This window comes from Astatotilapia calliptera, chromosome 23 (genome assembly GCF_900246225.1).
Source record: "Astatotilapia calliptera chromosome 23, fAstCal1.2, whole genome shotgun sequence".
Lineage (NCBI taxonomy): Eukaryota > Metazoa > Chordata > Actinopteri > Cichliformes > Cichlidae > Astatotilapia > Astatotilapia calliptera.
This window is the reverse complement of record NC_039323.1, coordinates 9,783,073-9,804,395: the sequence shown is the minus strand read 5'-3', so window position 1 is coordinate 9,804,395 and position 21,323 is coordinate 9,783,073. Positions and strand designations below refer to the sequence as shown.

General features: G+C 47.7%; 2 protein-coding genes across 7 annotated transcripts; both read right to left on the bottom strand.

Annotated features, from left to right (window-relative positions):
* Positions 1–587: 587 nt before the first annotated feature.
* Positions 588–8,857, bottom strand: plcxd1.1 (phosphatidylinositol-specific phospholipase C, X domain containing 1, tandem duplicate 1). 2 transcript variants are annotated; one of them, XM_026160149.1, is made up of 7 exons: positions 8,668–8,857; positions 8,357–8,473; positions 5,019–5,161; positions 4,663–4,791; positions 2,370–2,525; positions 1,712–1,895; positions 588–1,622 (listed from the first exon to the last, which is right to left on the bottom strand). In XM_026160149.1, exons 2-7 carry the CDS (start codon positions 8,463–8,465, stop codon positions 1,378–1,380), a joined length of 966 nt encoding a protein of 321 aa, XP_026015934.1. In that variant the 5' UTR covers positions 8,466–8,473; positions 8,668–8,857; the 3' UTR covers positions 588–1,377. The 2 variants fall into 2 exon arrangements, with proteins under 2 accessions (XP_026015934.1, XP_026015933.1); XM_026160148.1 differs by having other exon boundaries at positions 8,357–8,470.
* A 3,361-nt stretch (positions 8,858–12,218) lies between these two features.
* On the bottom strand, positions 12,219–21,323 carry jade3 (jade family PHD finger 3). 5 transcript variants are annotated; one of them, XM_026159216.1, is made up of 13 exons: positions 21,069–21,322; positions 19,456–19,517; positions 19,298–19,357; positions 18,529–18,611; positions 18,292–18,449; positions 17,590–17,780; positions 17,081–17,292; positions 16,768–16,935; positions 16,464–16,580; positions 15,827–16,285; positions 15,490–15,607; positions 14,780–14,911; positions 12,219–12,545 (listed from the first exon to the last, which is right to left on the bottom strand). In XM_026159216.1, exons 3-13 carry the CDS (start codon positions 19,344–19,346, stop codon positions 12,481–12,483), a joined length of 1,752 nt encoding a protein of 583 aa, XP_026015001.1. In that variant the 5' UTR covers positions 19,347–19,357; positions 19,456–19,517; positions 21,069–21,322; the 3' UTR covers positions 12,219–12,480. The 5 variants fall into 5 exon arrangements, with proteins under 5 accessions (XP_026015001.1, XP_026014998.1, XP_026014997.1 ...); XM_026159213.1 differs by having other exon boundaries at positions 12,478–14,911; positions 20,783–21,323; XM_026159212.1 differs by having other exon boundaries at positions 12,478–14,911; positions 21,069–21,323.

The following is a 21,323-nucleotide window of genomic DNA, read 5'->3' as shown; positions in this document are numbered from 1 at the left end:
GAGGGCAGATCACTCCGGCTGAGTTCAGCTGTAATGGGAAAAACCTCTCACACTGTGCTGATGAGTCAGGGAACAAAAAGAGGATTTTCTTACAAATGCTTGTGTTTATTGGAAAAGCTCATGTCCACAGGCACAGCGGCACAGCATCATTGGGAGGAAAACCTCAATCTACTGGCTAAATCAGGCTTTAGTAGAACAGTCGGGGCTGTGTTCATGCAAATATGTTTTCCATGCAGTTTGCATAAGTTTCAAATCTCTTCTACATTCTCTGTGGTTAAATACGAAATAATATTGCACACACAATATTATAAAAGAGTACAGTCACGTGTGCTCGCTGAATTCGTTGTGCTTATTCGTGGGTCATTTCAAAATAAAATCAAGCAGCAGCTCCCATCTGACCCCTCACAATAAGCTGATTCTTTCAGATTATTTACTGATGCCACACATATCTTTACCTTCATACCGGGAATATTTTACACTCATGATTACTTTCATAAGTGCACATGAACCCGTCAGGGCTGAAAACACATTTAAGCTGCATCTCGATACATGCTCAGTCATCCAGGTAAAGAAATACCAGTAAAGTTGATTCTGTTCATCTGGATGCTTTCAGTGGGAGAAACGTTTTGTCCTCATCCTTCTTCAGTGAGAGTTTAGAGACTTCTTCAGTCTCAGCTGACTGCAGGTCTCCAACCTTATAAACAGTACCTCTGCACAATGACTGAAACCAGCCCACTGAATGAACACTGGGCTGTTTCTTCCAGATGGACAGAATCAACCTTTTGGGACATTTAAACTGTGTTTCAGACTGCAGCAGTTCGACTTTGTGAAGATGTTTCAGCTCTTATCCAGAAGACACCAGGTGTTTAACGCCACTCAGTTTAACTCTGCAGACCTCTGAACTCTGTTCCTCATCTCTGAGCAGCTGTGAGCAACAGTGTGACGATCTGTCACAGTTTAGGTGCATCCTGGGTAAATTTCAGGCTCATATCAGCAGGTGGGACAGGGGAGAGCAGGTGAAGGCTTGCTTGTACGGTAGGGTCATGTTGCAGCTGACTGTGAGGGGTTCGGATCGATCTCACGCAGCACGACCCCGCTCTAAAAAGCCTACGCACTGGATTATTTGTAGAATTATTGCTCCGGTCAGCGTAACGTGAGTCCGGCCACGGCGCTGCCTCCAACATTGCATAAATAATGAGGTGAGTGTAAACAAACAGTGCAGGTCCAAATACCAGAACGTCTGTTTTCAAGCAGCTTAAAGGCTGAAACGTCCATGTCTGAACAAATATTCAAGTATTATTGTGTCACCGCTAACAAAAAGGCCTGTGTGCTTCTCATGCTGTGGTTCATGTTCTCCTCAGGCCACGCTTGTTACAGTCACGAGGACCGCTTCAGAAGCTTCTGGTTCAGCGCCACGACGGTGGGCACGAAGCAGCTCTCCGAGACGAAGTCGCCGGCGATGATGTTCAGCGAGCCGTCCTCCTCGCCGGGCGTCTGCTCTTTGACCCAGCCGAGCAGCGTCGGGTACGTGGACATCACCAGGTCCTTCAGGGACTCAGTTGGGTGGGTGCAGATGTACTTCAGGTCCTCCGTCAGATTAATCCCCGTCACAAAGAAACCTCCTGAAACACACACGCACACACGGTGAGATCCAGATGGTGAATGTGTTTAATCCTCACCTGTCTGACATCATGACTCGTCAGCAGGTCACCTGGTCTCCTGTTTTGTTGCTTCATGCGTTCAAACTCATCAATCAGAGCCTCGGCTTTGCATTTGTTGGCCCACCAGTATGGGATGTCCGGCCACAGCTCAGTGTGCCGGCGCTCCGTGCTGTGCTCGTAGGACGCGATCACCTGGTAGCCCGAAGCCCAGAGCTTACGAAGAGTGACCTCAGCCTGAAAGCAACACATCAGAGCCGTGAACGCCTTAATAATCCAGGTAATGCAATCACCACGGCTCCCATAATCCTCCCTAAAAGTTTAAATAAACCCCACCAGGCTCTTTAATATGAGTTAAAGGTCAAAGAAGTACACTTAATGGAAGTCCACTTTTTTGATATATGAAGTTTGTGTACAGTCGGTTTTAATGTTTGCACATTTTGTGGGCGGAGCTAAACTGGAGGAGGCATAAATGGATGGATGAATCCTCTCTGTGGTCACGTCCAGGTGTTTGATACTGACACTGGCTGACTGATGCGTGTGCGACTGCCGTGAAATGGGTTCATCCAGTGTGAGCTATTTAACAGGAGCGCCCTGTCAGCACCTCTGCTGTAAATCTATAAAACAGGATACTTTGGGATTCTGTGCCGGCTTCACCCTTACAGTTAGAAACCTATGAGATGTTTCAGGAAACAGGAAGTGCATCCGTACCTTTTTGGGACAGAGTTTGGAGGCAAACACGGTACGTATGGTGGTGAGCAGCACCGCGTGGAGCTCCTGGCTCAGGCCGAGGAAGTGGCTGAAGGAGAGGACGACCACCTCTTTGGGATGGGCGTCCAGCCACTCTCGGATCTCCGTCAGCACTGTCTGTCAGAGACACAGGCGAGCTCAACCCTCACACACCAAAATGAACTTCATCCCGCCCACGTGCACAGCTGATTTGACGTGTTTTGGCTGCCATTTTGTTCCTAATGATGTAGTCCTGCTGTTTTCTGTTCCTGCTTTAAAACACGCGTGTGGGATTGCTCATGTCAAACATAGTCAAAGTTTCTAAAAATGAGCTCAGTGTGTGTGCAGTAATCCCTGAACACTCAGATTAACATAGGGATACTCTTACTCTGTGTGTGTGTGTGTGTGTGTGTGTGTGTGTGTGTGTGTGTGTGTGTGTGTGTGTGTGTGTGTGTGTGTGTGTGTGTGTGTGTGTGTGCTCACTTCCAAAGACGGTCTGTCTCTTATGGAAGTTATCACAGAATATCACAGAATATCAACCAAAGACGCAGAACAAACCTGAAAGGTATAAACTGGTTTTCATGTCATTGAGTGAACGCGTATTAAAGGAAAGCAGCAGGATCTCTGATAACAACGAGACGGCCTACCTGAAGGAGATTAGGAATCTGGAGAACTGGTGCCAGAGGAACAACCTCCTTCTAAACGTCAGTAAGACAAAGGAGCTGATCGTGGACTTCAGCACTAAGCAGGAGAGGAACTACCAGACCCCCGTCATCAACGAGTGCCCAGTGGAGAGAGTGGACAGCTTCAAATACCTCGGAGTTCACATCACGCAGGACCTGTCATGGTCCTGTCACATCAACACCGTGGTGAAAAAGGCCCGACAGCGTCTCTACCACCTCAGACGCTTGAGAGACTTCCAACTGCCCTCCAAGGTGCTCAGGAACTTTTACTCGTGCACCATAGAGAGCATCCTGGCGGGAAACATCTTAACCTGGTTCGGGAACAGCACCATGCAGGACAGACGAGCTCTACAGGGGGTTGTGCGGTCAGCTGAGCGCACCATCAGCTCCGAGCTCCCTGACCTGCACTCAATCTACAGCAGGCGGTGCTGGACCAAGGCCAGGAAGATCGTGAAGGACCTCAGCCATCCCAACAACAGACTGTTCTCTCTGCTGAGGTCAGGAAAGCGATTCCGCTCCCTGAAGACCAACACAGAGAGACTGAGGAGGAGCTTCTTCCCGCAGGCGATACGGTCTCTCAATCACACCACCACACAGTACTGACCCACACATACAGTTCTTACACACACTGGACATTCTGGACATTGTTTCACTTCATTACTTAAATCACGCTGCTGTTATTGTGTATATATTTATTTATATTTCTTCATACATTCTTATATAGTTCTATATTGTGTATTTTGTTGTACAGTTATTTTATTTTCAACTTTAATTTATATTTTATTCCTTCCCAGTTAAATTTACCCTTCATTCTAATTTGTGTTGTACAGTTATTTCATTTTTAACCTTAATTTATATTTTATTCCTTCCTAGTTAAATTTACCCTTTTTAATTTTTCATATTTATTTCCTATCTTATTCATAGCCTTTCCTTTTTTGTTTTCTTTAGGTCACGAGCAGTTGTCCAAGCATTTCACTACATATCGTACTGTGTATGACTGTGTACGTGACAAATAAAATTTGAATTTGAATTTGAAAACGCGACTCAGCACTTTCTGTCAAGCTTGTGATTCACATGTTCACTGCAAACTTCATGCTACTTGCGGTGTCATCTGTGACTGTCGTTAACAAGCTCCTCCCACCACCTTTCTCAGGATCATCCTCACTTTAGATTTCTGAATAATCGCACTGACAGCTTCACCTTCTCTCCTGTCGCTCCGTCACCCTGGTGCAGGTCTGCAGTCCTGCCCCTGACATCCGGTGACAGCTCTTTGGTCTTACAGTCTGTGGACAGCGGTGCATTATTCGCACACCGAGCTGAGATCAGGAGTATCTGACTGGGTGATTGTGCTACGTGGGCCACACAGCCATTCTGTGGGCGTCTGTAGGGGATCAAATACTTATTTCAAACTGAGTTTCTGGATTTTTGGTTGATATTCTGTTGCTCTCTATTGAAACATAACTTTCTCTGTAAGCTGTGAAGAAGAAAGCTAAAAGCCAGACTGGATAACCATGAAGCCCACAGAATTCCAAATCTAAACCTGTCATGGATTTAGCATCTGTTTGCATATGTGTGACCGGGCTGTGAGTCACCTCCACAGTAAGCGTGGTGTAGACGCCATGGTAGAAGTACAGGTGTGTGGAGCTGTCGTTGGGCCTGTGTGCAATCCTCAGGTCGCAGTACCTCACCCCACAGTCCAGCTGATGCTTTATACAACACTCCTGAAACATGGAGGACACACAACTCATCACAGCAGGTCCGGCTTTATACACAAGAAGGACTAACACAGGTACAGTTACAGCCTGTCATCACATTGTGCTCCTCCTCCCCACTGTCACCGTGAGCTGCTGGTAGAGGATCGTGGGATGGCTGGGTTTCTCTCTGATACTGTACAGTGTAATCCGCCTGAGGCGACAGCTGTTTCAGAACAGTGCTGTAAAAGTATTACCTGGGTTTTTGCCCACTTGTACACAAATGGACGAATGAGGGGCTTCATGAATTTGTCGAGCTTCTGCAGCATGTCAGGCTGCATGAGGTCGATGGGAGACCTGTCGTCCGTATCCAGGCAGTAGGTTATTGCATTATGGCTGCCTGAAAGGGACAAAGATAATCCTGAATGTTCCACTTGGCCCTGACAGACTTCCTGCACATACACTCAACAAAAATATAAACGCAACACCTTTGTTACTGCTCCCATTCCCCATGGGATGGACGTAGAGACCTAAAATTCATTCCAGATACACAATATAACCATCCCTCCCAAACAGTGGTCACAAATCAGTCCAAATGTGTGGTAGTGGGCACATCTGCTATATTGAGATAATCCATCCCACCTCACAGGTGTGCCACATCAGGATGCTGATCTGACATCATGAGTAGTGCACAGGTGTACCTCAGACTGCCCACAACAAAAGGCCACCCTGGAATGTGCAGTTTTGTCTCACAGCAAAATGCCACAGATGCCACAAGCAATGAGGGAGCGTGCAATTGGCATGCTGACAGCAGGAATGTCAACCAGATCTGTCGCCCGTGCATTGAATGTTCATTTCTCAACCATAAGCCGTCTCCACAGGCGTTTCAGAGAATATGGCAGCACATCCAACCGGCCTCACAACCGCAGACCTCGTGTAACCACACCAGCCCAGGACCTCCACATCCAGCAGGTTCACCTCCAAGATCGTCTGAGACCAGCCACCCAGACAGCTGCTGGAACAATTGGTTTGCACAACCAAACAATTTCTGCACAAACTGTCAGAAACCGTCTCAGGGACGCTCAACTGCATGCCCGTCGTCCTCATCGGGGTCTTGACCTGACTCCAGCTCGTCGCCGTAACAGACTTGTGTGGGCAAATGCTCACATTCGATGGCGTCTGGCACGTTGGAGAGGTGTGCGCTTCACGGATGAATCATGGTTCACATTGTTCAGGGCAGAGGGCAGCTGAGAATGTCCCAGTTCTTGCATGGCCAGCATACTCACCGGACATGTCACCCATTGAGCATGTTCGGGATGTGCTTGACCGGCGTATACGACAGCGTGTACCAGTTCCCACGAATATCCAACAACCTCGCACAGCCATTGAAGTGGAGTGGACCAACATTCCACAGGCCACAATTGACAATCTGATAGACTCCATGCGACGATGTGTTGCACTGCATGAGGCAAATGGTGGTCACACCAGATCCTGACCGGTTCTGGGTCCCCAGACCCCCAATAGCACAAAAAACTGCACATTCCAGGGTGGCCTTTTGTTGTGGGCAGTCTGAGGTACACCTGTGCACTACTCATGATGTCAGATCAGCATCCTGATGTGGCACACCTGTGAGATGGGATGGATTATCTCAATATAGCAGATGTGCCCACTACCACACATTTGGACTGATTTGTGACCACTGTTTGGGAGGGATGGTTATATTGTGTATCTGGAATGAATTTTAGGTCTCTACGTCCATCCCATGGGGAATGGGAGCAGTAACAAAGGTGTTGCGTTTATATTTTTGTTGAGTGTATGAAGCTGTGGATCTGGAGCTTCTCCAACCCCCAAACTGAGCCCAAAACCTTTAAAGTCACACAATAAATACTGTTTTTGGCACGTGTGTGTAAAAAGGTGCTTCATCAATGTCTTCATTTATTAATCAACCATTTTTAGCAGCTGAAACGACCGAGTCAGCACATGTATGATCCTTGTTAAAGCCGCTGTTCCTGTTTCTCTGACAGATATTTCAAATGTTCAATAAAACCAGGAAAATGTAACTGAGAAAATGAATTTTCATTTTACTGCTCGTGACAAATCCGAGCTCATGTGGAATTTGGCGGGGGCGACGTGCCCTATAAGTTGGGATCGAGCAACAAAAGCGTGTGAAAGTCAGCGGTGCTAAAGAGAAGATCAAAAGTGAGCTGGCAGCAGGTCGGTCACGTGATCAGGTAGAAAAAGATCATCTCAGAGATGCGGAGCTTCTCAGAGGTTCACAACCTGTTTCAGAATCGCAGTCCTCGCTGTGAACATCTCATCATCTACACAACATGACATCATCAGCACACTCGGAGGATCTGGGGGAATCTCTGTGCGCAGGCTGATGACTGTAACCTTCAGCAGAAACACTGCTCTGTGATAAATCTGTGCACGGCTCAGGAACACTTCCAGAAACCAGTGTCTTCAAGCAGCTCGGCATGCCGTCCACACATGCAGCTACAGCTCCGTCACTCCGACACGAAGCCACGTGTGACCATGATGGAGAAACGGCACTGCCTCCTCTTTAAAATGGACCAAGACAAAGAGGAAACTGATCTCATGTCGTGTCTTAGTCTTGAAAAGATCCACTGCTCCATCCAGAACCAAAAGGGTACATTTGATTAAATCTGGGGTCTTTTTCTGACAAACCTCTCTAACCTTTAATTTAAGGATGTTTCTGCTGACTAACTGATTTGCTTATTCCATAGAGGTCCAATGTGTGTCCGTGTTAATGGGAATGTGAAGCTCAGTGGTGTTGCAGCTAACTTCTGCGTGGTTTGTAAGAAAAGGGTTTGTTAGTATCAATCGCCCCTCCTGGGTTGTCTTTTTCTGTTTATGTTTGTTTGTTTGTTTGTTTTCTTTTTCTTTACCTATGTGCTAACATAAAACGTTCTGTTTTGTATTCAATGTAACCTGTTTTTGTGTTTCCCTTTTCTTTTCTTTTTTTTTCGTAAACTGTATCCACAATCACTCACTGATTCAAAACAGTTTTTTCTGTTCTACAGTGAAGAAAATGCGCCTTTCTTTATGTTTTACTCAGCGTCTGACTTTGTTGGAGCTTTTCTGGGTTTGTACTTGTGGGTCAAGAAATAAAGCCACTCACTAAGACGACAATAAGACATGCTGCATAACAAACAGAAATGCAAACACACAAATCTGCATTTGGCTTTTCTTGGTCTCCTTGCAGCACATTTCCTTTATCGCTCCAATCTTTCCTTTCTTACTGAGTCTGCTGTTTGATCTCAGATTTCTGTCATTGGTTATTTTAATTACCACTTTCCTGAGATAAGATAAGAGACACATAATAAAATTGTAGTTCAATAGGAAACAGTTCAATCAGGCAGAAAACATGAAGAGGCTGATAAATGAATGAACAGGTGAATCTCTGACTGTGAGAGCAGCAGGTGAACTGTGTGTGTGTGAAATGTGGACACAATGCGTTCATCACGTCCTCACAGTCAGAGAATCATCAATAAACCAGAGACAATAAGACAGAACAAACTGATTCAGGTCCCATCACACCATCAGCACCATCTGGCCCCAACACCAGGCCTACCTGGGATGGCCAGGTGGAACAGCGGGACATCCCACAGCGCACATGGCAGGCGAGACATCCAACTCTCCATGGGCAGCTCCATCAGGCTGGGCTCACTCAGCCCGGACATCACTGCTGCTGACACACACACACACACACACACACACACACACACACACACACACACACACACACAGGTTCACTGATTACATTGTGTTATTAATGTTTAATAAAGTGAAAGTGAGCAGGTACGTGCACTGCGCTGTTTCACAGCAGTAAACTTGCGCGTGCCTGTGTGTTTATGTGTGTGTGCTGCAGTCAGCCCTCCTCACCTGATCGTCCCTCTGTGTCTCAGATCCGCTTACGCGAGCAGAGCCCGCTGACAAAGGCCACGAGCCGCCGGTCTGAGAGCGCGTGCACGAGTCATGACCGGAGCGGCACATTAAGCATGTGTGACTGACACGCGGAGAAAGCTGGGATCCTCCGCAGCAGATCTCTGTCTGTTACCGGTGAGCCGTGACCGCGCGCTTCCGGTCGCCGCTGCGAGAGCGCGGCTCCGCTCTTAAAGAGACCGCAGGACCTCGAGGCTGCTGCAGCCCCGCGCGCACACGCGGCTCACCTCCATAATGCACGTGAAGGTAAAACATCTGGAGAGACGTCACGACGTTTGATCAGCTGATGAAACGCCTGTACATAAAAGATGGACATTCTCTCCCGTTTCCAGCAGGGGGCGACTCGTCTGGTCTCTGGTCTTCCTGTGTTTATTGTGGGACTGTACAGGTGCCGGACATTCCAGTGAGCACACTGAGGCTGTGTCCATAGCTGGACTGGCCATCGGGCATACCGGGCATTTGCCCGGTGGGCCGCTGGCGATTTTTTGTTTTTATGGGCCGATCGATTTTTTTTTTTGTTTTGTTTTTTTGGAAGGGTATAAATAATGAAAGGTGTTGGATTGGCCAATTGGTCATGATCGACTCTGGGCTGGACCAATTACAGCCGAGGAGGTCGGATGCACCCTCCCCCTTGTTTAGCAATCGACGAACTAAAGAAATGGAGAACAAAAAAAGGAAAGGAGGTGCAGAAAAAATTAGGGCCAAAAAGAAACAAGCCCTTCAGGCAGACGCTGCCAAATGTTTAAAAAATAACTGAATTGTTTGGCGGTAGCTATGGCATAGCTTCCACAGATTTAGCAACATCAGCAAGTGGTGGAGGCCAGCAGGTGGATAAGGGAAAGGGGAGGCAAGAGGAGGAGAGACCCGAGGCGGCCGCCGGTCATAGTGGCAGAGGAACTGAACTTCAGGTAAAAAGTTATGACCTGCTGTCTATCTGTGTCAGATATAAACCAAGTTTAGTTGTAGTTTGTTTTCGTTGTGCTGACTTTTTACAGTCGCTTAGAATAACTGGTACTGCGTACTAGCTAGCATGACAGAGTTTATATACTGCTGGGCGGGTGCTATGAAGTTACTGATAGTAAATTTTATTTTATGCTTAAGGTTAGTTTCTCAAACTCCTCAAAATCTTAACAAATTGCACCAATCCTTACATGTTGCACCAGGCTGATTTATCATCAAAAGTGGAGAAGTCTGTGACAGAGGAGACAGAAGAGCAGCAGAGAGAGATGGAGCAAGAGAGAGAAATAAAAGAGCAGGAGAGAGAGATGGAGAGATGACTTTATGTCATCCATGAGGGATGCATTTGACATATGTTTCACATATTATAGCCCAACAAGTTACTTATAGCAATTTAAATACGAGCAATCAGTTTTTGGTAAATACCAGAAATCAGTTTTTGGCAGACAATCACTTTTTGGCACAACACCGGCTATTGCAGTTAATAATACAACAGCTTCTTGCCATTTTTTGTGTTTCTTTTTATCGCTGTGTAACTGAGTTGTTGGCATTACATTACATTTGGCTCAGTGCTTACATATATGTCTAAAAAGAAAATGCACGAGCTGTGAAAACTGTTTCTGATAGAATGAAGAGTATATTAAATATTCCTTTGTTGGGTGAGAAAATCATACCATAACTGCTTTACGTCATACAGAATAGATATCAGAGCCTTAAACAGGCTGACTTCTGCTAAATGGGTCAAACTGGGCACAAAGTATACAAACACATAACATCATTATAGAATATGATGTAACACTATAGATCAACTTACCTCAGAATATATAAAGCATATAAACAATTACAGCAATATGATGCAACAAACACACAGTGCTACTGATCCAAAATACTCAAAGCTTCATAGAACTGAAACAAACATTTATTTTTAGCTCCATTCTGCTGCTGATACATACTTTAGGTTTCTGAACATTAAACTTCTTGCTGCCTTTCATAGTGTGTAACTTGAAGGCCCTGAGTACTTTCTCCCACACTGAAAACACTGGAATGATAAAATTATTTGAACTTTACCTAATAAGACTGATTCAGGACAGACAGTTAGTTTAAACTTTTCTAGCAGTCCTTCACAAACAGGGAACAGTCTGTCTATTCTCTCCATCTGTCAGCTGCTGCTGGCTCTTCCTCCTCCTCTTCCTCACACACTGCTGAGTTTGTCCTGGTGGATCATCAGGGGTGCAAAGCCTCACAGATGATGTGCAGCAGTGGGTCCCTCAGTCTGTCCTCACTCGGGACACTTGCAGTTGTCACACATGGAAATCAAATGTGTGATAAGCTGCAGGATTCAAACACAAGTGTAACTTTTAAATACATGTTCATACTTTTATTCCACAATCAGAGAGAAAGAAAAGGAGAGAAAGTGCAGGACAGACAGACAGGTGACAGTCTCAGGTGTGTACACTGCTACAAAACAGCACCAGAGAAGGAGGATTTAGTGTTTGTGTTATTAGAGTGCTAAACAAGAAGAGTTCCCAGATGGTACAGTGGACACATGTGTGACTCCTGTGATTAAAGCATCTTTCTTTCAGCTTAACGAGTGAACCGTCAGCTCGTTCAAACACATGTTAAAGTCCGTTTGGGTCGACCTCACCGAACAGAGGCGGCAATATAACATAGCTAACATTAACAGTGCAGTGAATCCTGCTTGTGCCGTGATATTCAGGACTGCAAACCGAGCAGCATCACTGACTTTCAGCTTGTGTTTGTGGATATATGACTGACTTTAATTATCCATAAAATCACCACATTCTGTGGCTCATCATCAAGAGCACTGAGCTGCTGCTGTGATTGGCTGATTAAATATGAGTTAAAATGGAAACAATTAAAATGAAGGCAGTGCCAATAAAACACAAATGTGTGACTGCTGCGGGACAGAGGTGACTGGGTGGTGTGAACTCTTTCCCTGCTCTATCATACACACCATCTCCATACCCACCTCCACCTCTGACCCAACCACCCTACAAGAACTCTGATTGTGTTTGACACTATTGTTTATAAAAGATTGTGTTGTATATAAGACTTAAGTGTCACACTGAGGGGTGTGGGAGAACTGCAATTTCAAATTCCTGTGTATGATCTGTACACGTGGTTTTTGACAATAAAACTAACTTTGAAGTGAAAAACATCTGAATGTTTTTTTGTTAACGGTTTTATTTAAACTACACACGCTAAGAGCATCACAGGTACTGTACATTTCACAGGCCCGGTGTCCTGAAAGCTTTGGAAAGATAAAAGAATGAAAAGTGTTTTATTATTATTGTGACTGAGTGAAGTTTAAATTTATCTCATAGATGACGACACACTGCTCTCCCCTACACGAGTATCGATACCAGTACCAGCAGTATTGACCTTCTACTTACTTGGCCTTGGATTAATACCATAAGTATTGCAGTATTGTGCAGCAGTACCTGAAACCACAAACAGAAAACCTGCTTGCTGACTTTCCCTGAAAACTGATGAACATTCAATTAATTCAAGCATCAGACTTTAACATTTAGACTTTATTAAAAAATGATTTTCCAAACGAGGAAAAAACATGAAAAAAAGATCTTTGCGAATACATTAGTGTTGGAGCGCCGTGGGTGGGCGCACAGCTTCACTCTCACACACAGGCTCAGAATGGCGAGCGATGGAGGTCAAAGTTTAACTCTGGGCTTCATGTAGTGTTTCCTGCAGCCGCTCCACCTGCTTGGAGCCGCCGAGGATTCAACCTTCTGCTCGCAGCTGAGCCGACAGGCCCGTTTACAGCCTGTGACCATGCCTGCGGTCTGTGTGGAGACACCACGCTGAGCCACGAGAGACGGTTTCTGTTAAATGAGGAAGGATCTGCATAAAAATGAGGTAAAAATGAAGGTATAAAATAAAAGCACTGACTCAGCATCTGTAGAAAAATAGGACAAACCCATGACGGGTTCTGTTTCTGCAGCTCAACCCAAAAAAAGAAACCGACTCGTTTCAAATATGGCGCTTGCCTCCAGCTTCCGACCGCCGCGTCACGCTGCTGGTGCTTTGGTCCTGGAGATGATGTCACTGTTTTGGCCATGTTTGCGGACACTCGAGCTTTAGTGGTTCGTGGGCAGCAAACAGGACACGAAAACTGAGCGACAGTGTGCACGCAGCTCAACTCAGACCGCCGACTAATATCATTACTGCAATAAACCAAAAGCAGACATCTGAAGGTCAGAACGTCGACTCAAGACCACACGCACATTCACCAGAGGTTGCATTTGAACGTTATAACTGAACCTGATCGACACTGAAGCATTCGCAGTGAAGTCGCTCTCCAAGATGGTTTAATCCTCAAAGCGAACCTCTCGGCTGCTCGTAGTGACACAAGTGGAGATGCCCTAAGAGAGGCAGTTAGATCATGTGGAAGCAGCACAGATGTTGTCTTTTACCCTGTTTCTACACCCGAACACGTCAGTCGAGCTCTGAACACGTTTTCCTGATTTTCAGATCACAGCTGAGGTTTAAACTCCGCCCCATGACAGCAACTTTGCGTGATTCTCAGCTCCAACAGCCCTTCCACCTGAAACAAGCTGTTTACCACTGCTCCAGGTTATCGTCTTCTGATTAGCTGCCCCTCTAGCTGTTCCAAACAGCTTGTAGGCGGGGTTTCTATTCTCTCTCTGTGACTTCAGAGGGCCAAAGATATACAAAAACAAAAAACAAACTGATAAACTGAGTGTTCAGAGGAGTTGGAGCTCAACTGACGCGATCATCGAGCACGAAGTGCAGGTACACGACAGGAAGTAAGGAGAAGAGCACGCCCACTTTTTATTCTATTTTTTTTGGGCTGAGCAGCAAGAATTGCACCTCGTAACAAAAACTGCAGCTCGCTTTCACAATTAAAGGTTGTGATATAATAAAGGCTCATCATGATGATTGAAGACCTCAGTCCAGTGTCTGTCGCACCATGGAATGTGTTTCTATTGTTTCTAACTGTTTCTGGAAGCTAAAGCGTGTGGAGTGTTTCTGCACACAGAAGGCATTCGTGTTTTCAGAAAGGTAGACAAAGAGTTGCAGCACCTCGGTGTGAAGGCAGAGACAAGGAGACGTGCAGCGCTGACGGGCGGGAGTCACGTGATATTTACATGCCCGTGTGCACACAATACACTAGGGTCCCCCCCCCACCCCACAGCGCCTCCCACCCCGAGCGTCCCTTCAGAAATCCTGTCCTCTTCTTGGCGATCTGCTCATTAGCTGTGAAATCACTGACCGTTCTCAGGACCAACATGGGTGGAGACAAACATCGTCACATGATGGGAAGACAGCGCCGGGTGTGTATGTTTCTGCACGTGCGCTCCAAGAGATGCTGGGGCCGGAAACATGGTCGGTATGTTAGGACTTAGCGAGCCGATCGCCTTCACCGTGCGTCCTCGTGCGGACCATCAGCCCCACAGTTTGCACAGCCGTCACCTCTGCATGGCGTGCCTAGAGCCTGGTGCCTGTTTCCCTTTCCTCGGAATGTCCGGCAGCCCGAGTGGCCGCCTGCACTGACCTTTGGCCTCTGGCTCAGAGTCGCTGAGCTCAGCGTCGGGGCAGTACCCGTCGCTGTCCTGATACGATCGCGCACTCTTCAAGCGGTGCTCCGGTGCTGGTTTGGCCCACAGCCTCTCCTTGGCACCGCTCTTCCGGGACAGTTTGTCTGCCCGCAGGTCCTCGGTGGTCCGGACCAGGTTGATTGTGGCCTGTTTGAAGGAGCGGCCAAAGTGCTCCATGGCGGACTTGCGAAAGACGCTCTTCTCGTTTGCAGTGTTGCGGTCAGCGGGCGTCTGGCATGAGCCGTCCCTCTGAGCAGCGCCCTTCTCCAGCACGCCATTAGATTTGGCCAGGCGTGCTCGGTCTCGCTCCAGTCTGCCATTGCTGTTGGAAGGCTGTCCGTGAAGCGCGCCGTGCAGCGTCAGAGGTTTCCCGCTTGGTTTAACGTGCTGCGGTGCACCGCTGGTCGAAGACGTTCGGCTGGTGGAGCGCTCGTCTCTGATGCTGCGGCCGTGCAGCTGAGGCTTCCCCTGGCCCACCCCCTCACCGCCGTGCTCACCCACGTTCCCGCTGTTGTCTGGGCACAGCGGTCCGTTCCCAACACCCAGAGCTTTGGGCATCTTCAGCTTCAGAGTGATCCTCGGAGGAGGCCGGGACAGCACACTCTCCAAGGGGAACGAAGCAGGAAGACCTGCAGAGAAAACACATGTTCAGTCCCTTTTTCTCTTTTCCATAATCACATCACAGACAGCTTAAGAGTCCTCACAAACTGTTTTATCTTTTACTTCACCATAAAAAAGAAAAAAAAAAGAATCATAAATCCATCATAAATCCTGCTGATCCCAAGTTATTGTGTTACAGGCATTACATATATTAATTTACATAATTATTCAAAACTCAAACCAGATCATTTTACAGTGTGAACTTCGACCCCATTTCTGATTAGTCACTTTAAAATCTGGGCTGATTTAAAAGGATCCAAATCATAAAATTAATTTATGATTCTGACAGGACGTTCTTCTTATCACATACCGAGTGTTGGTTTCTACCTGCTCATTAACAGGTAAAATACACAGAAACTTTTCATAGGGGTCAAAAATCACTAATTTCTCACTGGAAAGCTTTGACAGCCTATGTGGGATGATCCCTCTGAACTGAGCCGAGTCTGAGCTTTGCTTTGTATTTTTCTGCGTCACATGACCTGCTCTGAGGTCAGCTGATACAAAGAGCAAGTCACGGAGCTGGTGCTGCTTTTCACTGTGAACTCACCTGCAGAAATCTCCTGGTTCGTGAGCTTCACATGCAAGTTGAACATTTGCTCCTGAGCTTTGCTCTGCAGCAGCTTCAGCTTCTCCCGCCGACTCACCATGTAACACAGGTTCCTCACCTGCAGCCAGATACACACAACTTTATTAAAGACAGCAGTATAGATGGGATCTGATTGGGTGACAGCAGGTTCACTCCTCAGAGTTTCTATAAATGCTACTGAATCAGCAATGGTTGCTCTGACACCGAGTACATGCTCTGATCTTTTAGGCTAAAGCTAAAAAACCACATCACCACTAACACAGGCTGCACACACACACGGCACAGAGGAAGCACCCACCCTTTCTAGGTCCTGCCTCAGGTGCATGAACATGCGCATCCGGGTGTGGATGCTGTCCTCCTGCGGCTGGAGCACCAGCTGCTCCTCCTCCTCTTTAGGGGGCAGCAGAGCCCTGTTGAAGCTGCTCTTCCTTTTCAGCTTCCAGTACTGGTAGATGAAGTCCACCAGGTGCGGGGACAGCCCAAGGTCCCGGGCCAGCTGCTCGGGCTCGATCAGGGTGTAGAACTCCTCCTCCAGCTCCTGCAGCCGCTGAGCTCGCTGGCCCCCCTTCCCCGCCTCTCCAGGGGCTTTGGATCGAGCCGGGCTCAGGCCGGCCTCTCCGGCTTTGGGCTGGCTGTGTTTTAGGCAGTACGACTTGAACTTGACTTCATCCCCTTCATCCAGGATCGTCTTCATCTCCAGGCTGTGCTGGAACGCACAGGTCACGTGGAAGGGGGTGGTGCAGTTCTTTACTGAACACTGAACAGGGGGAGAGAGCGGATCGAGTTACTTGAGGGAAAAGCCAGCTTACGTCCAGCTCCAGTGCAGACTTCTTGCTGCAGACGCTTCGAGGATCATAAAATCAAACTTGAATGTCTGCAGACATGCAATCATTCTAAAGTAATCTCTATGGCATAAAACGGAAGGAATAACTCACCTGGATGCACGCACCTGTCTTCAGCTTGCACAGACTGCAGATCAGAGACCAGCGACTGGGGGGGATGTGGGAGACTTTGGTGATGGGCTCCATCCTCTCTGGACAGGCGATGCTCACCTGCAGGACCACACATTTTCACTGTCACTATCACTATCATTTCTGCACGTGTGCTCCTTTATTAAAGGTCTATAGACCAAAGCAGTAAATATTTTCATCTTAGTCTCTGATACAAAAAAACCCCAAAACATTATTTGTCACTGTTTGTGTTGTTGCACCCGCTTCCCCTCATCCCGGATTCACTTACCTCAGGGATCCACAGAGCGCAGCTCACATGAGCCCACCTTGTGCCGGCTCGTGTCGCCTTCATGGCCCCGCCTTTCTGGGGACACAGGAGGCACTGCGGGTCAATACCGAGGACGCATGTCCGGCACAGCCAGTTACCAATGGGCACCTTAACAATGCCGTAGCACGCCTGCGGAAAGAACAGCGGGATGCAAGTGATGTGTAACCAGAACATCAACAGAAACAACACAAAAACACAAGTGTGCTGCCCGGGGTTCCGACACACGCTCCGGTCACAAGGTCAGGGCTAGCAAAAGCAGAAAGGCGTTTCCTACCTGGTGCACACAGATGTTGCACTTGTCACAGAACACCATGTCGTTGCCCTCCTCGCTGTCCGGAGAGCGGCACACATCGCAGATGACGTCTTCATCATATTCAATCCCCAGACCCTCCACTGTCTCGATGGCGTGCTTCATGTTGTCGTGGCACTGCCTCTCCAGCGCCTCCATCGCTCGCTCCATCATTAGCTCGTCCACCGGCTCTTCACCTGCAGGACCAAACAGCAACACCCCACGTGATCAGACACTCCCGAGAACAAGAACAGAGGTGTCTGAAGTATTCAAAGTGTGGACTGTGCCCCCCCAGTGGGCAGCACCGGTGCTGCAGATGGCCCTCATTTATAATAAACAGGAAGGTTTAACTTTGAAAAACAGCCAAATATTAAAATACATGTAAAAAGCCTCAAATACAAAGCCAACAGAAGACAAAAACAAATGTGCAGAAACAGAAAAAAGGAAGATGCAGCGTCACTAAGCATCACGCTGGATCATCGGGCCCATCTTACCCATGCGTTCAAGCTCGTGGTTGAGCGCGTGCAGCCAGTAGAGGTCCATGTCATCCAGGTCGTAGCGGCACATGGCCTCCGCCAGCTCTTTGATGCTCACGAAACCCGGCTCCTTGGACTCCTGGCTCCAGCACTGGATGTACTTCTTCTGGTGGGTGTACAGCGTTTCCTTCTGCTTCTCCGCGATTACTCTGAAAAGAAACAGCAGAGAGCCGTTAGACTGAATAGCTGAACCAACCAGAACCTGCTTCAAAGAGAGCCAACAAACACATTTAAAGGTCAAAGCTGTAATGATTGCGATATCTCCTCCTGCTGTGATTGAGAGAGCGAGGCGATCAGCTGACGCCGAACGTATTTGCTCTCCTGTTTGCACTTTCAGACTGGTCTGTGGTCATGTTGAAGCCATGGCACAGATTCTTTCTCCTCCTCCTCCAGGAGACGCAGGAGCATTACCGATCCAGCTGACAGGTGAATTCCCCCCCAGGGCTCCTACCACTGGGTCATGAGATACCTGAGCCGGTTCCCGTTGGGGTGGAGCTCCTCCAGAGCGTTCAGTCTCTGAGGCTGTGTCTGACGTGGTCATGTGCTCAGCTACGGCTGACTCGTGTAAACTTGTCACTTGAGTACGCTGATCAGCGTACTCAAGTACCTGTATGAAGAGGAGGTGGCAAACTAAGACGTTTGGGAGGCGGTCAGACTCACCTGACGGACGGCTCTGGGATGGTGTCTGGGCTCGCTGGTACCTGCACTCCTTTCTCCCACTCCTGCTTCCAGGTGTCTGCCAGCAGGTAGCAGTCCTCTGGGGAGATGTGGTGGGAGTCAGGCAGCTTCATTGCACTGATCAGGTCTTTCCTGAACACCTGTGGGGGAGAGAGACGCACACAGGTAGTCAAACGCCATCCTGACATTTACTGACGCTCAGCAAAGTCTGATACGCACCTCAGCTGGCTTCTTCGGGTTGGATGCAGGCGTTCCAGGTTTGCTCCCATATTTGTTGGAGGAGCAGAACGAGGTCGATGGACCTGAAAGAAGAAAGAGGCGAATAAAAAGAAATGAAGGAGACAGTTTGGTCTGGGTTACGGGTCACGCTGCCATGCCGCGACTGTTTTTGGACCCCAAGCCTGAGACGTGTGGTCAGCCTGAGAGTGGTGTACCTGTGTCCGTCTGTTCTCACATCCAAAACACCAGGAGGCAGCACAGTTTCTCTCTGTGACCGACACTCTTCAGTCAATTGAAACTTGCCATCACTAGAGGGCGACGTTAGGCTGAGGTGTGGCATCAGATTTTGATGTTAATTTTTTTGGTTGTTTTTTTATCAGAAAGGTTAAATAAGAATCTTTTTGGCCTTGGTAAATTCTTTAAACATGTTAAGACAATGTCTCCACAGAACCACGAACAGCATCCATGTGACGTGTTCAGGGAGACGCACGTCAGGCACATTTACAAGTGTGATGCACCAATAGCATAAATCTGAAATGCTCGAAGAGCGTTTTCACATTTTAAAACTGGAACATGCTTATTATTTTCCAGTTTTAATGATGCTGCCGTCTCACACTGATTATTCAAATGGGATCCTTTTGATTCTTTTGCACAAACAGGCAAGACTGCACACAGATCACTTTCGTCTGTTGTTACAGAAATAGTTACAGAGCAGTCACAGGTTAGAAATGATGATGACGCTGGAAACGAAGTGGCAAGCTTGACTCACTCTCATTGTCAGAAGTGTCACTGCTGCTGGAGGACCGGAGGCGTTTCATCCTGTATCATCCTGCAGCAGCAAAAAAAGATGATGACATTCAAATATTGATGATTTTTAAGGCCAACGGAACAGAAGTTTGTGGACACAAAGAAGAAATTTGTACTCACCGTAAACTTCAAATTGAAAAGCATACTAGTAGATTCTTCTGTCAGACCGCTTCAGTTCATATCTGCAAACCACAAGTAAATAAAGACATTTATAAAATTACTCAACTATTACATGTTATTATATCTCTGCTGTAACTTTCTAATTCACTTGCTTTTAACGCGTCATCATCACATATGATCACTTTTGTTTTATTACTTTGTGTTGCATCTCTATCTGTGAAGGACGGAGCAGCACTCACCCGCCTCACAGGTGTCATACAGACACAGGTGTAGTGATTCATCACACACAACAAAGACTGTTGTGTGTGATGTTGGTTTTTATAACTTTTAAAGCATATCTGTGTCAATAAACAGGAGGTGGAAGAGGCCAGAGCGACACCAGTCCTAGATACAGAACGCTGTTTCAACAGGGGGCACAAGCCTGACATTCCCCATAAAGACACAAGGAAGAGGAGGAGCCAGGAGCCCCTCTCCTTGCCATATCATAGTGGCGTACACCTCACGTGAAAAGCTCAAGTCAACTTACAGTGTTGGAAGCTGTTGGTAAATATAACAGCAGGTTCTCCCTGATAAACAAAAATCATATTTTCACTCCATGTTTGTGCTTTTCCACTTGACTTTTCAGTAACCTTAAGCACCAGAAGCTGCAGTTCCTTTATTTTCCAGCAGCGGCAGCAGTGAGTTAGTTCTCATAGACTCCCTCATGGACTCGAGGACCACAGTATTGTTTCTATGTTGCCAATTTCCTCGTCGCCAGGTTTTTAAAATAGTGGCTCATGAAGGAGACACTCTCATGACTCCTCAAGTGACGCCATTGACTAGTCAATCGGTATCATGCAGTCTGTTGACATCACTTTTTCAGATCGCTTGGAACACGGTGGAATATGTTCAAAAAAGTACCGGGTACTATAACCTATCCCTAACAGAGAACCCTAAAAATCGCGACGAGCCTACCCGGGTAGGTACTAATACTAAACAGTGGGCTCACTTCTGCCCCCAAATAAAACCAGTATGGCAGCAGCTACCACTTCAATGCTGAGGGTTCCACGCTGACGATGAGTGCTCCCTCCATCTTTCATGTACAGTGTGTGGAGGCTGTTCAAACAGGTTCATATATGTAAGATCTCATTACTCCACAGCAAGGTGTGGCAGGTGTTCTCCACCTGACATCTAACCTGTGGAGGGAGGGCGTACGGATATGACGTCAGGTTGTTTAAAAAGCTCATCTGACAGGAAACGATGAGAAAAGGCTAACACACTGTTTACTTCCCTCCCTCTTCCTGTTTTGTGCCGTTTCTTGGCTCACCTGAAAGAAAGCCTCACACACCTGTGTAAAGTGTTGGCGCCAAACTGTAAGGCCTGCCCGCGGGCTGGGAAATCAAACATAGGCGCCTCCATCACTCAAACATGTCACTTCCTCGGAGGCTCTGAGGCGGGCATCTGTGCTGCTCCGCTGGGTTCATACCCCGGGAGCCTACCAGCCGCTCGTGGTACCGGGGTAAAGAGGCAGGACGGCCCCAGAGAGAGCGCAGGCCCCGGGCCTGAAGGGACAGTCCAGGGCAGAGCCCAGAGCTCAGCTCGCCACCATATTGTTCACATTTTCCCGCTCATACCTGCAGTCCCGCCGCTGCCGCCCGCGTTATTCCGCTCACACGGTCCTCACACGGCCTCGGCCCGGGCTCTGGTTCCGGACTCGGTACTTCTGTCCCCGCAGCTCAACGGGAGGATCCAGCTCTGCTGCCCGGACACCAACACGCCACAACGGCCCTATTGTACAGCGCAGCCCACCGGGTCCTAAACCCCGCCGTCGCAGTCAGCCTCCGCCTTCCTCGGAGTGGTGCTAACGCTGCATTACCGCCCCAAGCGGT